Source organism: Salmo trutta, chromosome 2 (assembly GCF_901001165.1).
Source record: "Salmo trutta chromosome 2, fSalTru1.1, whole genome shotgun sequence".
In the NCBI taxonomy this organism is placed as follows: Eukaryota; Metazoa; Chordata; class Actinopteri; order Salmoniformes; family Salmonidae; genus Salmo; species Salmo trutta.
Genome location: NC_042958.1, coordinates 21,736,213 through 21,763,589, shown reverse-complemented (window position 1 = coordinate 21,763,589; position 27,377 = coordinate 21,736,213). Strand labels below are relative to the sequence as shown.

At 42.0% G+C, this 27,377-nt stretch overlaps 1 protein-coding gene across 3 annotated transcripts in view; it reads left to right on the top strand.

Annotated features, from left to right (window-relative positions):
• The window catches only part of dpyda (dihydropyrimidine dehydrogenase a), a 216,110-nt gene that overhangs the window by 97,842 nt on the left and 90,891 nt on the right, over window positions 1–27,377 (top strand). For all 3 annotated transcript variants that reach the window (XM_029698324.1, XM_029698334.1, XM_029698344.1), the window contains exons 11-13: window positions 952–1,162; window positions 11,140–11,324; window positions 19,836–20,051. In XM_029698324.1, coding sequence (XP_029554184.1) covers window positions 952–1,162; window positions 11,140–11,324; window positions 19,836–20,051 — 612 coding nt within the window. The remainder of the gene's footprint in view (window positions 1–951; window positions 1,163–11,139; window positions 11,325–19,835; window positions 20,052–27,377) is intronic.

The window sequence follows — 27,377 nt, the reverse complement described above, 5'->3', positions numbered from 1 at the left end:
TACTCCCTTCAGTCTTGATTCTTATCAACTTTTGATATGTTAGACCATCAGTAAAAGTAGCACTTGAAGTTAAGATGCTTTCTTCAACTGCCGTATATTAGTTATGATTGCGAGTGTGATGAAAAGTTCAAGGTGTCTTTCTGTCAATGCTATTCTAGTTGAGAGTTGAGCTTGACAGCACAGTTCATTCTAGAATCATCGTCCAACGGCATCTTTAGTCATGCGTCGTGTCAGAGCACACCTCTTGCTGCCATAGTAACGCCAAAAATAACCCTAACGAAATGAGAAAAGTAAGGTGATTATCAACAGCTGTTTGCTTTTCCCCGCAGAAGCAGACAGTTAAGCTGCTAGCATCGCCTCACACTAATTAAGTTTGTTTATAAGGTATATTAAGTTTAGGCCTCTTGTAGGCGTCAGTAACCTTCACATCACATTGAAAAAAGTTGAATATTGTGTGAAGCATGAGCATTGATGTCAACTGAGACAATTTCTGAAAACTGTGGGAGAAAGGGAAGCTATTATAGAAGCAACCCACCCCCCTTCCCTTTTGTGCACATCTCAGGACTGGAAACGTAATTTCAATGACTTTGTTGTAGATGGGGCTTTTTTTCATTAATCCGTATGAAATTGAAGGTCTTTGAACAAAGCAGGAAAACTTCCTAGTGTCTTCTATTGTGTGCCGTTGTAATGTGTGAGACTACAAAATATATTTTCCAGTCCTGACAAACCAAGGGAATAAAAAAGTTGTACCTTGGGCTTGATAATTAAACATCTTTTTGTCCAGTTTTAGATTAAAATGACTTTGCATTTGACGAGAAATATTGTGATAAAAAAATTATAATCTTTGATACTTAAAATAATTCAACACAATTCAAGCCACAATTTAAAGATGTAACCTGTCGATGACCCATCACCATTGACCCCTGAGCTCTATATTTCCCCTACATATAGATGGAGCTGGCCAAGGAAGAGAAGTGTGAGTTCATGCCCTTCCTGTCCCCTCGTGAGGTCATCATGAAGGCAGGTCGCGTGGCAGGAATGGAGTTCTGTCGTACGGAGCTGACAGACAAAGGTGATTGGATGGAGGACGAGGATCAGATCATATGCCTCAAGGCCGATTACATCATCAGTGCCTTCGGATCCATGCTGAGCGACCCCAAAGGTATCAATCATAGTCAAACTTTATTGAAAGTGCATTGAACATCACAACAATGTGTTGGGACGATTTTTGTATGAATGACAGCTTTACAAACATGTTCTACAGTAAGTGAAGGTGCCATGTGACCATTGACTAACCGCCATCCCAGTAGTCTTGCTATTGATACACAATAATAATACCTTTACTCTGAATGGAACCAGAGTTTTGCCATATGAGTAGACTCTTTGACAGCACAGTCCACTGTTATAGTTTTTATCAACTCTTACAAATATCCTCAAATTGACTGTTTCTCTGAAGAGTTTGTGTTGAATGTTGTCTACATTATTGCTTTAAAAACAGCGTGAGGATGTTATCCTTGAACTCCATTAAACAGAGTCAGACAGACAGACAGACAGAAAGCCTGGCGAACAAACACAAACCATTACGTTGATGGTACACCTGGATCTCCCCTTTCTCCTGGAGATTTCTCATTATACGAGCGAAGACAGTGGTCCTGTTTGGATAGGACTGTCTTACTTATCATTGTTTAGCACATTTGGAGTAGGACTTAAGACAACACTCATCACATTGTTTTGCTCATCATCATCTACACAAAATATGCCTTGTGTGAGGCTCTAATTTAGATGAGTGCCGGTGATGAGAACTCAATGTACTTGGGTTTTGAGGGTCTTGTGTGTGTGTGCATGTCTGTGCATGTTAGCGTGCCTGTGTGTCTGCCTGTATGTGAGTGTTTACAGAACCTTGTCAGGGGGTTGGAACATAATTAGAAATAATGTGTAGACTGAAAATTGACCTCAAGAAGCGAAAACAGATATAATATTTGACTAAAACATAATTTCAAACCTTGCTTACATTTGAATTCGATCACTTGTCTCTCTATTATTGGGAATACTTGGGAACAGATTAAAAAAAATTAAATCACTTGATGCTGATTTCCTGGTGTTGTTACAGTCTTTTATGTCCAACTATATATATATACAGTACCAGTCAAAAGTTTGGACACACCTACTCATTCAAGGGTTTTTCATTATTTTTACTATTTTCTACATTATAGAATAATAGTGAAGACATCAAAACTATGAAATAACACATATGGAATCATGTAGTAACGAAAAATGTGTTAAACAAATCAAAATATATTTTAGATGTTAGATTCTTCAAAGTAGCCACTCTTGGCCTTGATGACAGCTTTGCACACTCTTGACCTTCTCTCAACCAGCTTCACCTGGAATGCTTTTCTAACAGTCTTGAAGGAGTTCCCACATATGCTGAGCACTTGTTGGCTGCTTTTCCTTCACTCTACGGTCCAACTTATCCCAAACCATCTCAATTGGGTTGAGGTTGGGTGATTGTGGAGGCCAAGTCATCTGATGCAGCACTCCATCACTCTCCTTCTTGGTCAAATAGCCCTTACACTGCCTGGAGGTGTGTTTTGGGTCATTGTCCTGTTGAAAAACAAATGATAGTTCCACTAAGCGCAAACCAGATGGGATGGCATGTCACTGCAGAATGCTGTGGTAGCCATGCTGGTTAAGTGTGCCTTGAATTCCAAATAAATCACAGACAGTGTCACCAGCAAAGCACCCCACAACATCACACATCCTCCTCCATGCTTCACGGTGGGAACCACACATGCAGAGATCATCCGTTCACCTACTCTGTGTCTCACAAAGACACGTCTGTTGGAACCAGAAATCTCAAATTTGGATTTCCACCGGTCTAAACTTATCCTCTGCAGCGGAGGTAACTCTGGGTCTTCCTTTCCTTTGGTGGTCCTCATGAGAGGCAGTTTCGTCATAGCGCTTGATGGTTTTTGCGACTGCTCTTGAAGAAACTTTCAAAGTTCTTGAAATTCTCCGGATTGACTGACCTTCATGTCTAAAGGTAATGGACGGTCGTTTCTCTTTGCTTATTTGCCGTAATATGGACTTGGTCTTTTACCAAATAGGGCTATCTTCTGAATACCACCCCTACCTTGTCACAACACTTCTGAATGTCTCAAACAAATGAAGAAGGAAAGAAATTCCACAAATGTACTTTTAACAAAGCACACCTGTTAATTGAAATGCATTCCAGGTGACTACCTCATGAAGCTGTTTGAGAGAATGCCAAGAGTCTGCAAATCTGTCATCAAGGCAAAGGAAGAATCTCAAATATGAAATATACGTTGATATGTTTAACACTTTTTTGGTTACCATATGATTGCGCTTTTTCATAGTTTTGATGTCTTCACTATTATTCTACAATATAGAAAATAGTAAAAATAAAGAAAAACCCTGGAATGAGTAGGTGTGTCCAAACGTTTGACTGTGTATAATAATCTATTATTATTATAATAATATTATAATAATATATAATAATATGTGTATATATATTATTATTATTTTTCTATCATTTTTTTTGCTCAGAAAATATGTGGGGGCCAAACCTGGAGGGCACCAGTAGGGGAGCCCTCGTCTAGGATATTTTTTTTTGAACCCACTTGCTTACAAGACAACGCCTGTCTTTTTGTGTGACACTGTCGCCAGGGCAGGTAATTAGATTGCGTTGAGAAAAGGCCATACCTGCTATGATTTTCAATTAGGCTGCTATTGAATAAACAGAGGTGGGTATCGCAGGAGGGCCACAAATGCCACACACTGTCCAGAGTCACCCAACAATGACATGAAATCACTGTAATGAGTTTCAAGCTCAGACGACCGCCCGGTGACGTCCACACGTGCGCACTCACACACACACCCACACACACACAGACACAGACACAGACACAAGTACTCGGCGATAGAGCGACAGAGCTTTACAACTGGTTACCCAGCTAGCGCTGCCATTAGCCAACCTTGCGATGCAGCACAGATGCACAAATACATAGTTGGGGCTACCTAAGCAGGCAGAAACTGAACATGTTTTACACGCATTCATAATCGGTCGTGATGGTGAAATACACATCTACTCAACCAAGTAATTAAGATAAAGAGAGAGTGTGAGAGACTCGGTGTAGACCGAGTTCCGCTGATGTTCTTGCCTGACTGTGTCTATCTGACTGTGTCTTATTGATTTTATAGATGGGGTAAAGGCTTGATTGACTGATTGTTATCGTAATCTGCTCCACTGATTCGGTCTACCCACTTCCACCTCTTCACAGCTCAAATGGATTTTATTATCCATTTTGTTACTCTTTTTGCGTGTCAAAAAGCACTCTATTCCTTTCATAGTGCACTACTTTTGACCAGGGTCCATCAAGCTCTGGTGAAAAGGAGTGCACAGTAAAGGGTGGCATTTGGGACGCAGACTTTCTCTTTTCCTCCCCCCTGGTACTATGGTTGACCTGTTGCTAAAGAAACATCCTTAGAACCTGCTCCACATCCCCAAAGGTGTCGTCGAGTGCTAAGGAGGGTATTGTTATGATTAGCAATTAATCACCAAGGTTAATTAAAACATGAGGAATTACTGATAAGAGCCTGAATTAAATGGGGTGCATGACTCCGAGCAAACTAGTTTAATTTGATAGGATGATATTTCTGCCAAACCTGATTGCCTGCATATTTAGGAAGGAATTGATCCGTGCCTTGGCATGCGAGTTTGTGTGTGTATGTGTGTCAAGCGTGCTTGCAAGCGTGTGTGTGTTTTGAGTGTGTGATTTCATCGTACAGAAACAACAAATGCTGAGAAAAGAATCCCCAGAGTAGTACAGTCAGAATGATCCTTATTCTTGAACTATAAATCACTTATCCACTTAAGTATGTTGTCAGATCCACAGAGGATGTTCCGCTTGGCAGTGAACACAGCTGTAGGATGAGTTAGCAGTTAAAACCTGGCCTGTATAGTCTGGTGGGCTGGACCCAGTGTGCGTCGCAAATGGCACCAATTTCCCTATGTAGTCAACTGCCTTTGACCAGAGCCCTATGGGTCCTGGTTAAAAGTAGCGCACTTTAAAGGGAATAGGGTGTAATTTGGGAAGCAGATTCAGTTCTGGGAGGGAGGGAGGCAGCCATTATTGCACCCATGCATCCTTCCTGCATTGGTCTCCTTCCTGCTGAGTTTCATGGAGGGTGGGTGGGGAACTGGAAACATGATGCACCCACCTCCTCTGTGTTAGCTAAGCATCTCTTTCCCTTTATGCTGTACTGTCACGAAAAGTGTGTGTGTGTGTTTCTGTGTGTAGGAGTTTGCATGGTGTGCATTCATGCCAAAGATGTATATAAACCCTGGATTGCTGATGCTATGTGTTAGCCAATGAGAAGCTTTGAAGCCACTGGTCGGCCATATAAGCACTTCCCCATTAGTACTTTCTAAAAAGGTATACTTTATTTTTTATTTGTATGTTTAGCTCATTGTGTAGGCCCTAGCTACAGCAGTTATAGCTATCTGTTATTATGAGGGATATATGTGTTGTATTGGCCCTAGCTACAGCAGTTATAGCTATCTGTTATTATGAGGGATATATGTGTTGTATTGGCCCTAGCTACAGCAGTTATACCTAGCTGTTATTATGAGGGATATAGGTGTTGTATAAGCTCTAGCTACAGCAATTATACCTATCTGTTATTATGAGGAATGCAGGTGTTGTGTAGGCTCAAGCTACAGCAGTTATACCTAGCTGTTATTATGAGGGATATATGTGTTGTATCGGCCCTAGTTACAGCAATTATAGCTAGCTGTTATTATGAGGGATGTATGTGTTGTGTATGCCCTTGCTACAGCAGTTATAGCTATCTGTTATTATGAGGGATATAGGTGTTGTATAGGCCCTAGCTACAGCAGTCATAGCTAGCTGTTATTAGGAGGGATGCAGGTGTTGTGTAGGCTCTAGCTACAGCAGTTATACAGTCAGGGAAATAAGTATTTGACCCCTCTGCAAAACATGACTTAGTACTTGGTGGCAAAACCCTTGTTGGCAATCACAGAGGTCAGACGTTTCTTGTAGTTGGCTACCAGGTTTGCACACATCTCAGGAGGGATTTTGTCCCACTCCTCTTTGCAGATCTTCTCCAAGTCATTAAGGTTTCGAGGCTGATGTTTGGCAACTCGAACCTTCAGCTCCCTCCACAGATTTTCTATGGCTAGGCCACTCCAGGACCTTAATGTGCTTCTTCTTGAGCCACTCCTTTGTTGCCTTGGCCGTGTGTTTTGGGTCATTGCCATGCTGGAATACCCATCCACGACCCATTTTCAATGCCCTGGCTGAGGGAAGGAGGTTCTCACCCAAGATTTGACGGTACATGGCCCCGTCCATCGTCCCTTTGATGCGGTGAAGTTGTCCTGTCCCCTAAGCAGAAAAACACCCCCAAAGCGTAATGTTTCCTCCTCCATGTTTGACGGTGTGGATGGTGTTCTTGGGGTCATAGGCAGCATTCCTCCTCCTCCAAACACGGCGAGTTGAGTTGATGCCAAAGAGCTCCATTTTGGTCTCATCTGACCACAACACTTTCACCCAGTTGTCCTCTGAATCATTCAGATGTTCATTGGCAAACTTCAGACGGGCATGTATGTGTGCTTTCTTGAGCAGGGGGACCTTGCGGGCGCTGCAGGATTTCAGTCCTTCACGGCGTAGTGTGTTACCAATTATTTTCTTGGTGACTATGGTCCCAGCTGCCTTGAGATCATTGACAAGATCCTCCCGTGTAGTTCTGGGCTGATTCCTCACCATTCTCATGATCATTGCAACTCCACGAGGTGAGGTCTTGCATGGAGCCCCAGGCCGAGGGAGATTGACAGTGTCACGCCCTGACCTGAGAGAGCCTTTTTATGTCTCTATTTAGGTTTGGTCAGGGTGTGATTTGGGTGGGCATTCTATGTCCTTTTTTCTATGTTTTTGTATTTCTTTGTTTTTGCCTGGTATGGCTCTCAATCAGGGACAGCTGTACATTGTTGTCGCTGATTGGGAGCCATATTTAGGCAGCCTGTTTTCCTTTGGGGTTTTGTGGGTAGTTGTTTTCTGTCTTGTGTGTTCACCTGGCAGAACTGTTGGCTTTCATTTTCTTGTTGTATTTAAAGTGTTTCATTCTAATAAATTATGACCACTTACCACGCTGCATCTTGGTCCCCTCTTTCAGATGATCGTTACAGACAGTTCTTTTGTGTTTCTTCCATTTGCGAATAATCGCACCAACTGTTGTCACCTTCTCACCAAGCTACTTGGCGATGGTCTTGTAGCCCATTCCAGCCTTGTGTAGGTCTACAATCTTGTCCCTGACATCCTTGGAGAGCTCTTTGGTCTTGGCCATGGTGGAGATTTGGAATCTGATTGATTGATTGCTTCGGTGGACAGGTGTCTTTTATACAGGTAACAAGCTGAGATTAGGAGCACTCCCTTTAAGTGTGTGCTCCTCATCTCAGCTCGTTCCCTGTACAAAAGACACCTGGGAGCTAGAAATCTTTCTGATTGAGAGGGGGTCAAATACTTATTTCCCTCATTAAAATGCAAATCAATTTATAACATTTTTGACATGCGCTTTTCTGGATTCTTTTGTTGTTACTCTGTCTCTCACTGTTCAAATAAACCTACCATTAAAATTATAGACTGATCATTTCTTTGTCAGTGGGCAAACGTACAAAATCAGCAGGGCATCAAATACTTTTTCCCTCACTATAGCTCGCTTTTATTTTGAGGAATATATATATTGTGTAGGCTCTAGCTACAGCAGTTATATCTAGCTGTTATTATGAGGGACATAAACTCAGCAAAAAAAGAAACGTCCTCTCACTATCAACTGCGTTTGTTTTCAGCAATCTTAACATGTGTAAATATTTGTATGAACATAACAAGATTCAACAGCTGAGACATAAACTGAACAATTTCCACAGACATGTGACTAACAGAAATTGAATAATGTGTCCCTGAACAAAGGGGGGTCAAAATCAAAAGAAACGGTCAGTATCTGGTGTGGCCACCAGCTGCATTTAAGTACTGCAGTGCATCTCCTCCTCATGGACTGCACCAGATTTGCCCTTTCTTGCTGTGAGATGTTACCCCACTCTTCCACCAAGGCACCTGCAAGTTCCCGGACATTTCTGGGGGGAATGGCTCTAGCCCTCACCCTCCGATCCAACAGGTCCCAGACGTGCTCAATGGGATTGAGATCCGGGCTTTTCGCTGGCCATGGTAGAACACTGACATTCCTGTCTTGAAGGAAATCACACACAGAACGAGAAGTATGACTGGTGGCATTGTCATGCTGGAGGGTCATGTCAGGATGAGCCTGCAGGAAGGGTACCACATGAGGGAGGAGGATGTCTTCCCTGTAACGCACAGCGTTGAGATTGCCTGCAATAACAACAAGCTCAGTCCGATGATGCTGTGACACACCGCCCCAGACCATGACGGACCCTCCACCTCCAAATCGATCTCGCTCCAGAGTACAGGCCTCAGTGTAACGCTCATTCCTTCGACGATAAACGCGAATCCGACCATCACCCCTGGTGAGACAAAACCGTGACTCATCAGTGAAGAGCACTTTTTGACACTCCTGTCTGGTCCAGCAATGGTGGGGTTTTGCCCATAGGTGACGTTGTTGCCGGTGATGTCTGGTGAGGACCTGCCTTACAACAGGCCTACAAGCCCTCTGTCCAGCTTCTCTCAGCCTATTGCGTACAGTCTGAGCACTGATGGAGGGATTGTGCATTCCTGGTGTAACTTGGGCAGTTGTTGTTGCCATCCTGTACCTGTCCCGCAGGTGTGATGTTCGGATGTACTGATCCTGTGCAGGTGTTGTTACACGTGGTCTGCCACTGCGAGGACGATCAGCTGTCCGTTCTGTCTCCCTGTAGCGCTGTCTTAGGCTTCTCACAGTACGGGCATTGCAATTTATTGCCCCGGCCACATCTGCAGTCCTCATGCCACCTTGCAGCATGTCTAAGGCACGTTCACACAGATGAGCAGGGACCCTGGACATCTTTCTTTTGGTGTTTTTCAGAGTCAGTAGAAAGGCCTCTTTAGTGTCCTAAGTTTTCATAACTGTGACCTTAATTGCCTACCGTCTGTAAGCTGTTAGTGTCTTAACAACTGTTCCACAGGTGCATGTTCATTAATTGTTTATGGTTCATTGAACAAACATGGGAAACATTGTTTAAACCCTTAACAATAAAGATCTGTGATGTTATTTGGATTTTTACGAATTATCTTTGAAAGACAAGGTCCTGAAAAAGGGACGTTTCTTTTTTTTGTTGAGTTTATGTGTTGTGTAGGTCTAGCTCTAGCTGTTATAGCATAGCAGGATATGCTAATAATGGCTCAGAATGGATGATTAAACATATGTATTATATGGAAATATATGGTAACACAACATGCCATATTAAATATTCTGCTGAATATACCAATACACATTTTTGTACAGTATAATGAGGTATGTGTCTTCTTCTACTGAGTGAATGGGCAAAAGCCCAGAATTTCTACTGCAATCATCTTGACACCATTTTGTTTCCCCAATTTCTTGTAAGTGAGTCTGTTCATCACTATGGCAGGACGATGCTGCTGTGTTTATCCCCCATCAGTGTGTATGATAACATTCACCGCATCATACATTGTCGTGTGTGTAACACTGCAGCAAGACGGCCGTTACATGACAGCCGGTGTTCCGCTCTGAGGGGTTTGACACGCCAAACACACGGCAACTCTCTACACATTTTCTGCTGTCCTCCCCTTATGGAGGAATTCAACTTCAATAGTATGGTTGCAATAAAAAATTGCCGGCTCTCTCTGTATTCTTATTTGTGTACTTTTCCTTGTATTTTGGGCGTCAAATGAAAACCTTTCCCCATTGAATAGGCTGGGAAGGTGAAACTTTCCCCCCTCCCTCTAGTAATTCTAATAGAGTGTAATAAATCTTGTCCAACTCGCAGATCTGTATTTAAAAATGTCCCTTCTGATAGATGCAGGCCATCTTCCATGCTGAAAAGCATTTAGTCTGAAAGATGAATTGTATAGGTGAGGTAGAAGAAAATGAGCTTTTTTTTATAATGTAGATCAGTTTGACAGAGGATCTCTGGGCTAACATTCAGCTAACGTTGAATGAATGCCTCAGGAGATGTTACATTAACCTAGCCGAGAGTGAGGGGAGAGACAGAGAGCGTGAATCCCCTGCTGTCATCGGTCTTGTCACAGACTTCATATTGCTCTCTGTATGGTTTGTAGTCCATCACGGTCGCTCACTCTCACTCCAATTTGTTTTCTCTCGTTCTCTTCCTCTCTCCGTTCTCTCTTTTTCTCTCTATCTCTATCACTATCTGTCGTCTCTCGCCTCTTTCTCTCCCTTTCTCTCTCTGTCGTTCTTTCTTTCTTTCTTTCATTCTCTCTTTCTATCTCTGTCACACAAACACGCACACACACACAAACACACACACCCCACACCCAGTGGTGGAAAAAGTACCAAATCGTCATATTTGAGTAAAAGTAAAGATCCCTTAATAGAAAATGACTCAAAAAAAAGTTGAATGTCACTCAGTAAAATTCTACTTGAGTAAGTCTTAAAGTGTTTGATTTTAAATATACTTAAGTATCAAAAGTAAATTAAACATATATTCTTAAATAGTGTCAAAAGTATAATAATTTCAAATTCCTTATATTAAGGAAACCAGATGCCACCATTCTTGTATTTTAAATGTATGGATAGCCGGGGCACACTCCAACACTCAGACATAATTAACAAACAAAGCATGTGTGCTATGAGTCCACCAGATCAGAGGCAATAGGTTTGACCAGGAACGTTCTCTTGACAAGTGCGTGAATTGGACCATTTTCCTGTCCTGTGAAGCATTCAAAATGTAAGAGTACTTTTGGGTGTCAGGGAAAATGTATGGAGTAAAAATAACATTATTTTCTTTTGGAATGTAGTGAAGTAAAAGTAAAAGTTGTCAAAATTATAAATAGTGAAGTAAAGTACAGATACCCCCAAAAAACGACTTAAGTAGTACTTTCAAGTATTTTTACTTAAGTACTGCCCACACCATCACTAACTGTGGATCCTCTCTCCCCTCTCCTCCAGTGAAAGAGGCCATGGCTCCGGTGCGGTTGAACCGCTGGGGTCTCCCAGAGCTGGACCCAGAGAGCATGCAGAGCAGTGAGTCCTGGGTGTTTGCTGGGGGCGACGTGGCAGGACAGGCAAACACCACCGTGGAGTCAGTCAACGACGGCAAACAGGCATCCTGGCACATGCACAAGTACCTACAGGTGTGTCCCCAGCCCCAGGGCTGTGTTCTACACACACACTCACACATGCATACAGAATATCACAACGCTTTCAACATACACACACTAGGCTGGAGGAGAAGGAACTAGAAAAAGGAAAGATGGAGGCTTTAGAGAAAGCTAACGTTTCACTGACGATCAACTAAACCCTCACTTTTTGAGAGTGACTATAAACATTTACACAGTATCAATGTTCAGTACTTCATCTTCTAGACTTTCATTTGTTTCCTTTTCTTTTCCCCAATAACAGCATCCCCGTGTGTAGATTCATGAATGAACCAAGGCAATTACATCACTTCTCAATTAGCAGAATATGTCAATATTGAAATAGTCCCGATACAATATTAGCTCTTTCCGTTGTGGATTAATTAATGTCTTCTGTGGGTTTGGAAAGGAAGCCAAATGATACATCATCATCATTACTACATTCACCTCGAACACTCAGCATGTACACTCCGTACTGTACTGCACGCAGCACTTACTGTGGTGAACACTAAGTGAATGAGTCAAAGTGCAGTACAGATGGGTGTGTGGTGCACTAGTCTGTGTAAAGGCAGGATCAGAGAGGACTCTTTACTGCTCCCGCATGTAATAACAGAGACAGTGGTTGATTCCCAGCCTCCAATTCTCCCAGCGTGCCGGCTAGTCTTCCTGAGGTGCCTGACCTCCTTTACATCCCTCCATCCTCCTCCCCATCCCTCCATTTCCCCTCAGATTATACTGCAAAGTGCAGCGCTTGGCAGACCGGGGCCCGGTTCAGATGCAGGTTAATTGTAGTAATGTAGCTGTGTTCAGTGCAAAGCATAGACAAGTGTTTATTTGCAGATTAAATGCCACTTGTAACTAGAAAGGAAGCAACAGTAGATTGCTTGGTTTTGTACAGTAATCGACCAAGGAAGAGGAAATGAATTCAGGCAATTTGCTGGAAAGGGTCAGCAATTAATATCTGAGCCATTCAGGGATTCCTTGAACTGTGTGTTCCACGTTCAGGATAATAGTGTGTTTTATATCAGAATGTGATATTACTGTGTCATAGGTCTCCCTTTCGATCAGTGCATTTAGGCTGTTTTCAGTGTATTTTTGCTATCATATCATGTGCATGGTTGAATTTAGACCTTATTTATGCAAGGAATTCTGGGAACTTAGTGCTGCATGGGACACCTGGGTGAGAGGTTGTTTTTTTACTCTAAAATATTATCTATATACTTATATGAATGAGGTCAAGCGTATATTCGTTCACTACCATATGAGAGAAACCAGTTTCAAAGTAGAAAAGGACTCGTCCAAAATAGCACTCTTCCCTATGTAGTGCACTACTTTTAACCAGGGACTATATAGGGCAGGGCACTCCAACCCTGTTTCTGGAGAGCTACCCTTCTGTAGGTTTTCACTTCAACCCCAGTAGTAACTAACCCGATTTAGCTTATCAACCAGCTAATTATTAGAATCAGGTGTGCTAGATTAGGGTTGGTGTGAAAACCTATAGGACAGTAGCTCTCCAGGTACAGGGTTGGAGAGCCCTGATATCGGGAATATGGTGCCATTTGGGATTCAGACAAGGAGACATGTTGTGGGGAAGACAACGATCCAGAACATGTCAACATCTTGACAGCTAAAGCTGTTGTTGGTTGGAACTCTGGAACCCCCCAGTATTCCTAATAATCACCATCTTTTGTATTTACATGTTCCCCGCTGCTGTTTTCCCCCGTGTTGCTTGGCGTGTGTTTGGCGTGTATTCCTCCACATGCCAAACCCCTCAAAGGGGAACACCGGCTGTCATGTAACAGCCGCCTTGCCGCAGCATGACACACACACACACAAATGCATACACACACAGCGTGACACCTCCTCATTCATTATGCGGCGGTGACATCATTACAAAAGCAATCAGAGACTGTGATAAACGCTGGGCTAATTAGGAGGAGGAGAGGAAGAGACTGCTGGATGGATGGATGACTGTTGTATGTTTGACTTTAGGGATGCGTCCCAAATGGCACCCTATTCCCTATATAGTGCACTACTTTATAGGTACCATTTGGGACATTGGGTACCTAGGGAGGATGAGGAGGCTGCTGGGTATATGACTGCTGTATGTTGACTTTTGTCATAATACCAGTGGTTATTTTCGTTATCTCACAGCTCTGTCAAATCAAACTTTATTTGCCACATACGCCGAATACAACAAGTGTAGACTTTACCGTGAAATGCTTACTTACAAGCCCTTAACCAACAGTGCAGTTCAAGAAGAAGAAACTATTTACCAAGTAGGTTAACCTCTCTGGACCAGTGGGACGTTTGCATCCCACCCTAGTCAACAGCCAGTGGAATCGCGTGGCGCGAAATGCAAATACCTCAAAAATGCTATAACTTCAATTTCTCAAACATATGACTATTTTACACCATTTTAAAGATAAGACTCTCGATAATCTAACCACGTTGTCCGATTTCAAAAAGGCTTTACAGCGAAAGCAAAACATTAGATTATGTCAGGAGAGTACCCTGCCAAAAATAATCACACAGCCATTTTCAAAGCAAGCATATATGTCACAAAAACCAAAACCACAGCTAAATGCAGCACTAACCTTTGATGATCTTCATCAGATGACACTCCTAGGACATTATGTTATACAATACATGCATGTTTTGTTCAATCAAGTTTATATTTATATCAAAAAACAGCTTTTTACATTAGCATGTGATGTTCAGAACTAACATACACACCGAAAACTTCTGGTGAATTTACTAAATTACTCATGATAAACGTTGACAAAATACATAACAATTATTTTAAGAATTATAGACAGAACTCCTTTATGCAAACGCTATGTCAGATTTTAAAATAGCTTTTCGGCGAAAGCACATTTTGCAATATTCTGAGTACATAGCTCGGCCATCACAGGCTAGCTAATTTGACACCCACCAAGTTTGGGGCAACCTAAACTCAGAATTACTATTAGAAAAATTGGATTACCTTGCTGTTCTTCGTCAGAATGCACTCCCAGGACTTCTACTTCAACAACAAATGTTGTTTTGGTTCCAAATAATCCATAGTTATATCCAAATACCTCCGTTTTGTTTGTGCATTCAGGTCACTATCCGAAGGGTAACCCGCGAGCGCATTTCGTGACAAAACAATTCAAAATATTCCATTACCATACTTAGAAGCATGTCAAACGCTGTTTAAAATCATTTTTTATGCTATTTTTCTCATAAAATAGCGATAATATTCCAACCGGAAAACGTTGTATTCATTCAAAGACTGAAAGAAAAAAAATGGAGAAGTCTCGTGAATGCGCATCTCAGTCTCACTGTCCCCAGGCAGGCCACTTACAAACTCTGCTGCTGTACTTTGCCCAGAGACACGTCATTCCGCTTTCTGAACGCTTTAGAGAGCCAATGGAAGCCTTAGAAAGTGTCACGTAACAGCACAGATGCTGTATTTTCGATAGATATGCAACAGAAGGACAACAAATTGTCAGACTGGGCACTTCTTGCATGGAATCTTCTCAGGCTTTGGCCTGCCATATGAGTTCTGTTATACTCACAGACACCATTCAAACAGTTTTAGAAACTTTAGAGTGTTTTCTATCCAAATCTACTAATTATATGCATATTCTCATTTCTGGGCAAGAGTAGTAACCAGTTTAAATCGGGTACGTTTTTTATCTGGCCGTGAAAATACTGCCCCCTAGCCCCAACAGATTAAAATAAAAAGTAATAATAAAAAGTAACACAATAAGAATAAGAATAACGCGGCTATATACAGGGGGCACCGGTACCGAGTCAGTATGCAGGGGTACAGGCTAGTTGAGGTAATCTGTACATGTAGGTGTGGGCGAAGTGACTATGCATAGGTAACAAACAATCAGCGAGTAGCAGCAGTGTACAAGGGGGGGGGTCAATGTAAGTTGTCCGGTGGCGATTTTTATAAAATATTCAGCAGTCTAATGGCTTGGGAGTAGAAGCTGTTGAGGAGCCTTTTGGAGCCTTCCTAGACTTGGCGCTCCGGTACGGCTTGTCGTGCGGTAGCAGAGAAAAGTCTATAACTTGAGTGACTGGAGTCTCTGACAATTTTATGGGCTTTCCTCTGACACCACCAATTATATAGGTCCTGGATTAGAGGTCGACCGATTATGATTTTTCAACGCCGATACCGATTATTGGAGGACCAAAAAAAGCCGATTTTTATTTATTTTTATTTATTTGTAATAATGACAATTACAACAGTACTGAATGAACACTTATTTTAACTTAATATAATACATCAATAAAATCAATTTAGCCTCAAATAAATAATGAAACATGTTCAATTTGGTTTAAATAATGCAAAAACAAAGTGTTGGAGAAGAAAGTAAAAGTGCAATATGTGCCATGTAAAAAAGCTAACGTTTAAGTTCCTTGCTCAGAACATGAGAACATATGAAAGCTGGTGGTTCCTTTTAACATGAGTCTTCAATATTCCCAGGTAAGAAGTTTTAGGTTGTAGTTATAATAGGAGTTATAGGACTATTTCTCTCTATACGATTTGTATTTCATATACCTTTGACTGTTGGATGTTCTTATAGGCACTTTAGTATTGCCAGTGTAACAGTATAGCTTCCGTCCCTCACCTCGCTCCTACCTGGGCTCGAACCAGGAACACATCGACAACAGCCACCCTCGAAGCAGCATTACCCATGTAGAGCAAGGAGAAAAACTACTCCAAGTCTCAGAGCGAGTGACATTTGAAACGCTATTAGCGCGCACCCGGCTAACTAGCTAGCCATTTCACATCGGTTACACCAGCCTAATCTTGGGAGTTGACAGGCTTGAAGTCATAAACAACGCAATGCTTTGCGAAGGGCTGCTGGCAAACACACAAAGTGCTGTTTGAATGAACGCTTACTAGCCTGCTGCTGCCTACCATCGCTCAGTCAGACTGCTCTATCAAATCATAGACTTAATTATAACATAATAACACACAGAAATACAAGCCTTAGGTCATTAGTATGGTCGAATCTGGAAACTATCATCTCGAAAACAAAACGTTTTTCCTGTCAGTGAAATACGGAACCGTTCTGTATTTTATCTAACGGGTGGCATCCCTAAGTCTAAATATTCCTGTTACATTGCACAACCTTGAATGTTATGTCATAATTACGTAAAATTATGACAAATTAGTTTGCAACGAGCCAGGCGGCCCAAACTGTTGCATATACCGTGACTCTGCGTGCAATGAACGCAAGAGAACTGACACAATTTCACCTGGTTAATATTGCCTGCTAACCTGGATTTCTAGCTAAATATGCAGGTTTAAAAATATATACTTCTGTGTATTGATTTTAAGAAAGGCATTGATGTTTATGGTTAGGTACAGTCATGCAACGATTGTGCTTTTTTCGCAAATGCGCTTTTGTTAAATCATCCCCCGTTTGGCGAAGTTGGCTGTCTTTGTTAGGAAGAAATAGTCTTCACAGTTCGCAACGAGCCAGGCGGCCCAAACTGCTGCATATACCCTGACTCTGTTTGCAAGAGAAGTGACACATTTTCCCTAGTTAAAAGAAATTAACGTTAGCAGGCAATATTAACTAAATATGCAGGTTTAAAAATATATACTTGTGTATTGATTTTAAGAAAGGCATTGATGTTTATGGTTGGAGCAACGTGTACCTAAGCGATTATATACAACGCAGGACAGGCTAGATAAACTAGTAATATCATCAACCATGTGTAGTTAACTAGTGGTTATGATTGATTGATTGTTTTTTATAAGATAAGTTTAATGCTTGCTAGCAACTTACCTTGACTTCTTATTGCATTCGCGTAACAGGCAGGCTCCTCGTGGAGTGCAATGTAAAGCAGGTGGTTAGAGCGTTGGACTAGTTAACCGTAAGGTTGCGAGATTGAATCCCCGAGCTGACAAGGTAAAAATCTGTTGTTCTGCCCCTGAACAAGGCTGTCAACCCACCGTTCCTAGGTCGTCATTGAAAATAAGAATGTGTTCTTAACTGACTTGACTAGTTAAATAAAGGTCTAAAAAAAAAACGGCGTCCAAAAATACCGATTTCCGATTGTTATGAAAACTTGAAATCGTCCCCAGTTAATCGGCCATTCCGATTAATCGGTCGACCTCTATCCTGGATGTCAGGAAGCTTGGCCCCAGTGATGTATTGGGCCGTTCGCACTACCCTCTGTAGCGCCTTATGGTCAGATGCCGAGCAGTTTCCTTACCAGGCGGTGATGCAACCGGTCAGGCTGCTCTCGATGGTGCAGCCATAGAACCTTTTGAGGATCTGGGGGCCCATGCCAAATCTTTTCAGTCTCCTGAGGGGGAAAGGTTTTGTCTTGCCCTTTACAAGGCTGTCTTGGTATGTTTGGACTAGAGGTCGACCGATTAATCGGCATGGCCGATTAATTAAGGACGGTTTCAAGTTTTCATAACAATCGGTTATTTGCATTTTTGGATGCCGATTACATTGCACTCCACGAGGAGACTGCGTGGCAGGCTGACCACCTGTGATGCGAGTGCAGCACGGAGCCAAGGTAAGGTGCTAGCTAGAATTAAACTTATCTTATAAAAAACAATCAATCTTAACATAATCACAAGTTAACTACAGATGGTTGATGATATTACTAGTTTAACTAGCTTGTCCTGCATTGCAAATGATCAATGCGGTGCCTGTTAATTTATCATCGAATCACAGCCTGCTTCGCCAAACGGTGACGAATTAACAAGCCCATTCATGAAAAAAGCACTGTCGTTGCACTAATGTACCTAATCATAAACATCAATGCCTTTCTTAAAAAACAAGTATATGTTTTTTAAACATGCATATTTAGTTAAAAGAAGTTCATGTTAGCAGGCAATATTAACTAGGGAAATTGTGTCACTTCTCTTGCGTTCTGTGCAAGCAGAGTCAGGGTATATGCAGCAGTTTGGGCTGCATGGCTCGTTGCTAACTGTGTGAAGACCATTTCTTCCTAACAAAGACCATAATTAATTGTCCAGAATTTTACATAATTATGACATAACATTGAAGGTTGTGCAATATAACATAAATATTTAGACTTATGGATGCCACCCATAAGAACATCCAATAGTCAAAGGTATATGATATATAAATGTTATAGAGAGAAATAGTCCTATCATTCCTATATTAACTACAACCTAAAACTTCTTAATTCTTAACTGGGAATATTGAAGGCTCATGTTGAAAGGAACCACCAGCTTTCATATGTTCTCATGTTCTGATCAAGGAACTTAAACGTTAGCTTTTTTACATAACACATGTTGCACTTTTACTTTCTTCTCCAACACTGTGTTTTTATTTCAACTAAATTGAACATGTCTCATTATTTATTTGAGACTAAATAGATTTTTATTTATGTATTATATTAAGTTAAAAAAAAGTGTTCATTCAGTATTGTTGTAATTGTCATTATTACAAATGTGTGTATATATATATATATATATATATATATATATATATATATATATATAAATCGGCAGATTAATCGGCAGTGGCTTTTTTTTGGGGTCCTCCAATAATCGGTATCGGCGTTCTAAAAGCATAATCTGTCGACCTCTAGTTTGGACCATGATAGTTTGTTAGTGATGTGGACACAAAGGAGCTTGAAACTCTCGACCCGCTCCACTACAGCCCCGTCGATGTTAATGGCCTGTTCGGCCCGCCTTTTCCTGTAGTCCACGATCAGCTCCTTTGTCTTGCTCACTGTGAGGGAGAGGTTGTTGTACTGGCACCACACTGCCAGTTCTCTGACCTCCTCCCTATAGGCCGTCTCATCATTGTCGGTGATCAGGCCTACCACTGTAGACATACACCCCCACCCCTCGTCTTACCAGAGGTAGCGTCTCTGTTCTGCCAGTGCATGGAAAATCCCACCAGCTCTATATTGTTTGTTTCTTCATTCAACCACGTCTCGGTGAAACATAAGATGTTACAGTTTTTAATGTCTCGTTGGTAGGATAATCTTCATAGTAGGTCATCAATTTTATTTATTTATTGCACATTAGTAAAGAGAATGGAAGTCATTGGGAGGTTACTCTCTCGCCTCCGGCTTCTCAGAAGGATCCCCGATCTGCGTCCCCTTTTCCGCCGTCTTTTCTTCACACAAAAGGTGGGGATCTGGGCCTGTTCCAGTGAAATCAGGATATCCTTCTTGTCAGACTCGTTAAAGGAAAACATTTCTTCCAGTCCGCGGCGAGTAATCGCTTTTCTGATGTCCAGAAGTTATTTTCGGTCATAAGAGACAGTAGCAGCAACATTATGTACACAATAAGTTAAAAAGTAAGTTACAGAAAACGCAAAAAAAAAGAAATGCACAATTGGTTGGGAGAATGTAAAACGTCAGCCATGTTCTTCGGTGTCATCTTTACGATCTGTCGATCTGTTACTAGGATTGCAAAATTCTGTTCAATTCTGTTCCTGGAACTTTCAACCCTATTCCTGTCGTTATCTCATGGTACTGTAACTAGATGTTTTGTCCTTTCAGTCTCTCCACGGCCAGATGGTGTCCAGCGTCCCCCAGCTCCCGCTCTTCCACTGTGCCATCGACTCTGTGGACATCAGTGTGGAGATGTGTGGGATCAGGTTCCCCAACCCCTTTGGCCTGGCCTCCGCTCCCCCCACCACCAGTACAGCCATGATCCGCAGGGCATTCCTGGAAGGATGGGGCTTCGCTCTCACCAAGACCTTCTCTCTGGACAAGGTACTTACGTCTACTCAGCTTTATATTAGTGTGTAGGTGTCTATTGGGCATTAACCAGGGATACGCTGCATCTTTGTTCTGTAGCTGGTACCATTTGATTACAGGAGCTGTATATAGATATTCAATTCAAGTGAATAAAAGAAAGTAGAAAAAGTAAATGTAAAACAAATCACAAACTTCACCAGATGATGCTTTCACTTGCCATTTATTTTCAATATAGCTGATTCATGTAATTTCACTGACATTCTTTATATCTTGCCCTACCGACGACATCAGCCACACAGCTAATTTGTGACTGGAAGCCCACATTGCCTCGCTGAGTTTGTAAATGATACCTGATGTAGAGAAAGCATGAGGCGAGCGTGGCTGTCCCTGTTTTGATGAAAACATATCACTGCCTCCATCACTTGTTTTCTGGACTGCCCCTTTGTCATTTTGAAAAGGTAAACTTTCGATTTCTTTTTAGAGAGAGAGAGAGAAAGATTTAGAGAGCAGAAAGTGAGAGAAGCAGAGCGAGAGAAGGAGAGAAGGAGCCTGGATATATGGGCTTGCTACTGTTGCTACTAGAATTTCACCTCTGCTGGCTTTTGAATAAGCTTAATGTACCATGCCTGGGCATACCAAGGGAGTTCAGAGAGAAATCATGGTCAACCTGGGTATAGGATTGTTGTATTATACTCTTTTCCTAGGCGCTTTGCTCTCAGCTGAAGCATCAAGATTGACAGCTGCACATATGATAATGATTCAGCCTCAGAATATGTTTATGTAAACCCTTGTTTTTTTTAAAGAATTTTACACATATGTGTTATGCCCCCCCACCCATCCCCTTCACCACATCCTCCCTCTTTCGCATTCTCTTGACATTTGTAGATGCCAGATTGGGGTCTAATATACTGTTGCAGCTATTGGCTGTCAGTGTAGTGCCAAAATACCAGCTGATATCTCAGTAAACAGAAATCATATTATTCCTTATTGTGTGCTTTGCTGGTTTAGATTGTTCGGGGAGCTTTCTTTAGGGAGAGCGATAAAGAAGTTCTTAATGTCAATATGAATGAAACAGGCGGCTCTCCTTCAGTATCGTTTCAACTTAAACACAGATTACCTATTTCTTTTAATATCCTGTTTCTTTGCTCGATGGTGCTGTTCACTGCTGGCTGCTCCTATCATAACATTACAATGTGTTGCCATTGATAGCGCTTTGAGATGCACAGTGGATTGCTGGGTGAATATGAGGATCGTCATCCTGGCTGTTTCTAGGGCTTGTGTAAAAATGAAAAGAATGTGATGTGAATTAACCAGCTATTATAAGGCCCAGCATAAGGAAGAGAAGGGAGAGAATAGAACAAAGCTAGGGGATCTACCGTTAATCTGAATTAATTAACTGTGTTGCATATGAAAAAAATGCCACGAGGCCAGTGTTTTGGCCTCCTCTTCCTCTCTGTGAACTGTGAGAGCTCTGTCTGAAACAGAGGGAGCACGGGGGCCAGTGGGCCACTGTCTCTGTCACCCCAAGCCTCTGATCTATAGCCCCGTTTCCCTCCTCAGGAGTGACGAGTACATTTTTCCTTACGTTGTACCAATTACCCAGCTGTTAAATCCCTGTGAGTGATACATGGTGCTATGTTTCAGAGTCTAATTACCACATCTCTAGATGGATGACAGTAATACGCACACACACACACATTTACGTATATATGCGCGTGCATACACACACACATTGCCGAGGTCGTTACAGCAGGATAGTTTACCTGTAATAGCTAGGGACCATACTGTCTCAGTTAATCATTTGACTGTCTCAGGGTGGTAGAAATCACACCTGTAATTGGCTGAGCCCTGATGGGTACAGTTTCTGCCTGGTCCTAGAAGCTCCCGCATTGAAGTTTAACTGTTGTGCCAAAGTACAGAGTCACAGGTCAAGAAGATAGTGATGATGTTTCAAAGAGAAGTTGCAGGTGTTGTGTACTTTTTCACAAGTGTTTTTTTTTTTTTAAGTGTTTCATAGAACTTATCTAGTGCATCCAACAAACGTAAGCAACTTCCTCTCAACGACTATGGAATAATGCTTTGCATTTACTTCAAAAGCAATTAAAGGGAGAGATAATAGCAGACCTCCCCACTCCACATTTACAACATTACACAAACGTGTCCTTGATGAGGTGGCGAACAGTAACTACATCTCCATGGTAACCCTAACATTGTTAACACATGTTATGGCCCGACATTGACGCACGCACGCACGCACGCACGCACGCACACACACACACACACACACACACACACACACACACACACAGTTCCACAGGCCTCTGCTTCATGCACTCTGTGAATCTAACTCTACAAATTAACAACACAGTTTAATCAACTGCTCCAGCATCTTTATTAAGAGTAAGAGGTGAGGAGGTCGTGTTCTGCTGATGCCACACAGATTCTCTGATGGTTTTAACCACTAGTAAATAGCATGGAGCCGTGCGTGCGTCATGGTAATTAGCATGTTATTCATCCTGTAGGATCTGGACTGGCTTTTGACTCATATAATAAGCTTTACTGCACGATTCAGACTGTTTGAACCATCAGTTGTAGGAAAAGTGCATGATGCATTCTTTGAAGGCCAATAAAACTATAATAATTGATGTATGTTTTCTTGGAATATACTGTAAATCAGGATTTCTCTGGTTACTTAGAATCAAGAAGGTCCTTAAAGGCACCATAACATGCTTTAATTTCAAAACTATATTCATGCAAAGTCTCAGCTTAATCAAAACGTTTTTACCAAACAAACACTGAGAAAATACATTTTCCAGTTTTCCAATACAAACAAAATGATGTGCTCATGCATGGTATCACGCCAAGTAACACTCAGATAAACTCACAGCGAGCTGTAGCTAGGCATCGGAAGGAAGGATGAGTTTGATGCGATTAGGAGACAAAGCGGATCTCTGGCACATACACTACATGACCAAAAGTATATGGACACCTGGTCGTCAAACATCTCATTTCAAAATCATGGGCATTAATATGGAGTTGGTCCCCACTTTGCTGCTATAACAGCCTCCACCCTTCTGGGAAGGCTTTCCACTAGATATTGGAACATTGCTGCAGGGACTTGCTTCCATTCAGCCATGAGCATTAATGAGGTCGGGCACTGATGTTGAGCGATTAGACCTGGCTCACATTCGCCGTTCCAATTCATCCCAAAGGTGTTTGATGAGGTTGAGGTCAGAGCTCTGTGCAGGCCAGTCAAGTTCCTCCACAAGGATCTCGACAAACCATTTCTGTATGGACCTCCCTTTGTGCACGGGGGCATTGAATCTGGAAAGGGCCTTCCCAAGCTGTTTCCACAAAATTGGAAGCACAGAATTATCTAGAATGTCATTGTATGCTTTTGCGTTAAGATTTCCCTTCACTGGAACTAAGGGTCCTAGCCTGATCCATTATTCCTTTTCCACCAAACTTTTCTGTTGCCACTGCATCGGGGCAGGTAGCGTTCTCCTGGTGTCCGCCAAACCCAGATTCGTCCGTCGGACTGCCAGATGGTAAAGCGTGATTCATCACTCCAGAGAACGCATTTCCATTGCTCCAGAGTCCAATGGCGGCTAGCTTTACACTTCAGCCAACACTTGACATTGCGCATGGTGATCTTAGGCTTGTGTGCGGCTGCGCGGCCATGGAAACCCATTTCATGAAACTCCCAACGAACAGTTTTTGTGCTGACGTTTGGCAGTTTGGAACTCGGTAGTGAGTGTTGCAAACAAGGACAGATTATTTTTACGCACTATGCGCCTCAGCACTTGGCGGTCCCGTTCTGTGAGCTTGTGTGGTCTACGGCTGATCGGTGTTGCGCCTAGACTTTTCCTCTTCACAATAACAGCACTTACTGTTGACCGGGGAAGCTCTAACAGGGTAGAAATGTAATGAACTGACTTGTTGGAAAGGTGGCATCCTATGACGGTGCTGTGTTGAAAGTCAATGAGCTCTTCGGTAAGGCCATTCTACTACAAATGTTTGTCTATGGAGATTACATGGCTATGTGCTTGATTTTATACACCTGTCAGCAGACAGGTATGGCTGAAATAACTGAATCCACTAATTTGAAGGGGTGTCCACATACTTTTGTATATATAGTGTAGTTTCTCTGCCCTCTGAGCCATGCAAGAGGTAGTCACCACTCCTTTGATCTCCCAATTAAATTAGATATTATAACCGGTAAACATGTAACTAACTGTAGCTAATGAGGCTGTAGTCATCTGTATTTTCCTCTTCATCTACACTCATACAGGCACTATACAAACTCCACTTCCTCTCTAATTTGCTTGTTAAATGAATACAAACTGCTGGAGTGTGACTGCATAGTGCGTTCCGATGCCAGGTCTTTTTTGCTGCTTTCTATTCCACATCATAGATTTTCAGATTGCTAGTAAAATAAACAGGTCCTAAGGCAAACAAAGGATAATGGCGCTTCACTGCAGAGCGGGAGGGAGGTTGGGGAGGTAATGTCTAGAGCTCTTATTATTATTATTCACATTTAAGCTTCACAAGTGGTTCAGCTGTATGATGTTGCATTGGCTACAGGCTGTGGATGGTTAGATGGTTACTGTATATGTCTGGAGGAGTTCTTCATGAACTTCAACCCTTTGTCTCTCTCTCGCTCACTCTCTCTCGATCTCTCACTCTTTAGCAGTCTCACGATCTCTCTTTATCTCATTTACTGACACGCGCGCACACACACACACACAATCTACACACAAATCCACACCTACACCTAACCAAAAAAGACTTGCAAGCTGCGCAAGCTTACCCTAATTAACCGTCGGCTTAATTAGACGATTCACTGTGTAATTATCAAGCAATTAGTCAACACCTCTCAGATCTCACGACTGCTTTGACAGCCATGTTTCTCTACCACCGATTCTTGTCAAAATCACCTACGTTTGATTTAACTTGTTTTCATTTTAATGTGAAACTACTTGTGCACTAGCATGAAGCAATCATTACTGATGAGGGAGGACACATGTTAGATATAATGACACATGGAAGATAGCGGATTTGGTGTGCGTGGGGTTCATCTTCCCTGGAAAGTTGGAAGTCAGTGTGTAGCAGGTCTCTATCGGGTTAGACAGAATGGGGAGATTTTCTGCTTAACAATACATGTGATACTTTCTACGTGAGTCACTCCTTCAATGTCAGTGTCTGTGGCAAACACAATGTACAGAGTTGCTTTTTGATTCGGACCTTCAAAGCTCATTACTACTGTGACTGCGTTATCATAGTTAATGGTTAGATAGATATTACCTATGGTTGTTATTAGTGTAAGATATGTAGCAGTAGCGATGTCTGTGTGTATTAGCCTTTGAGGGACTATAGGGGAGGAGGGAGATAGCAGAGAAGGAGTGAATGGTGAAAGAGACTAATGACCAAACTGACAGACAATATCCTTCTTCATTTATCACAGCCGACTAATATCCTTTGGCTTTGACATTCATTTATTTAGTCCCTGACAGGGCCATTCTGTCACCTACACAGTAGCATCAGTATGATGCTGCTAGCGGGTGTAAAAAATTATGTGTCCAGTCCAGTTAAAGCACTAATATACATTTTGATACTTTAACAGGTTACAGAGTACGCTGACTCTCTGTACTGCTCTGTTTTATTCTTATTTCTTCAGTTTGCACCGTCCTCACAAAGAGAAAGTCAAGGTCTTGCTGTATCTTGGAATGTGTTTTTGTCAATGCATCAGGGTCGTTGGAATGAAAGACTTACTGAAGCTGCTAGGGAGAGAATGATAATTGTGAGAGATTATACAGTTTATCAAAGTTCCTAGGGTGTACATTTGTTAGTTAGATGTTGTAATGGATTCAAGGTTTCTGAGTTTTATAATTGACAGGTTACAGATAGGAGATAATTACTGCGGAGGAGGCTATCTCTGTCAGGTATCTGAACTGGCATCAACAAGGATAAATGTACGTACCGTGAATACACACACAACATTACACCGAATGCTTTGCTACCAAGGCCCATCTCGTGTAGGAGAATAGTGTATGCCCACTTGCTGACAAGGCCCTTTCCCCCCACCTCCAGTATTTGTGTGTGTGTTTGTGTGTGTTTGCTACCATGGCCCATCTCGTGTTGGAGAATAGCGTAGGCCCACTTGCTGACAAAGCCCTTTCCCCCACCTCCAGTGTTTGTGTGTGTGTTTGTGTGTGTGTGTGTCCAACACAGTAGGCACAGTAAACACCAGCAATAAATGATGGCTTAGCAAGTGTTCCATCTGCACTTGGGGGATGAAGATGAATGATGATCACAACTCCTCAGAACTGCTACATGGCCTTTTTTATTTCCCTCTCTTTCATTTTCATTTTTTTCTCTCTCTCGTTCCCTTGTTTATGAAGTTTCCTGTTGATGGGTCAGTGGCTGGCTGCAGAGGGGGAGAAGGGAGAAGTGAGCGGGCAGCCCTTTGATTTTGCCTTCATGACTGTTTATAATGATTCATGTGTGGACTCCCAAATGGCACCCTATTTCTTATAGTGTACTACCACTGACCAGAGCCCTATTGGAATAGGGTGTCATTTGGGATGCAGTTTTGGTAATAATGGAATCAAGAGGCTCTGGTTCTGCTACATAACATCATGCTAGCATAGCGATACACACAGTATACCAAAAGAGCTTCTATCCATATTATGCTTATAGATGTTTTATATCCAAAAAGGCCGATGCTATGTTTACACTTTTACTAACTGAGAATTCTCAACTCCACAATATGTACATCACATCTTAATGGAGTTGAGTGGCGATGAGTTTTGGGAGAGTGTACATCTGACTACATCGAGTTGGTATCAATCGATACTTGTGAAAATGTCCATTCTTTAATGTGTACCTTGTGCCTATGTTTGTCCTGTGTAAAGATGTTATTTTATTTTGGTGGTGAAATCAATTTTTTTATAAAAACTTCATTCTATGTTTATGCACTGTTTTCCAATGGAGTATGAAGTTTATGACTGCAAACATGCACTACCATTCGATACTTTTATAAATATCAATTGTTTAACACTTACTGTGTACCAGTGCTCGTCCTTGATTCTTATAGATTTGCCAGTGGGAGTTGGAGTCCATTGTTTTGGGGAAAAAAATGACATTCCAATCTGCCATGCAATGACGCGGCTGCTCCTCCGATAACAAACAACGACTCCCTTGGCGGAGGTTGCGTAAAATGCTATTATATTAAAAACAACAGATTGCAGCAACCAAGGAAAAGAAAGCCTTTACACAGGACATAAATGGGTGCGCATTTAAGAATGGACTGATACCGACTCGATGTAGTTGGAAGTAAAT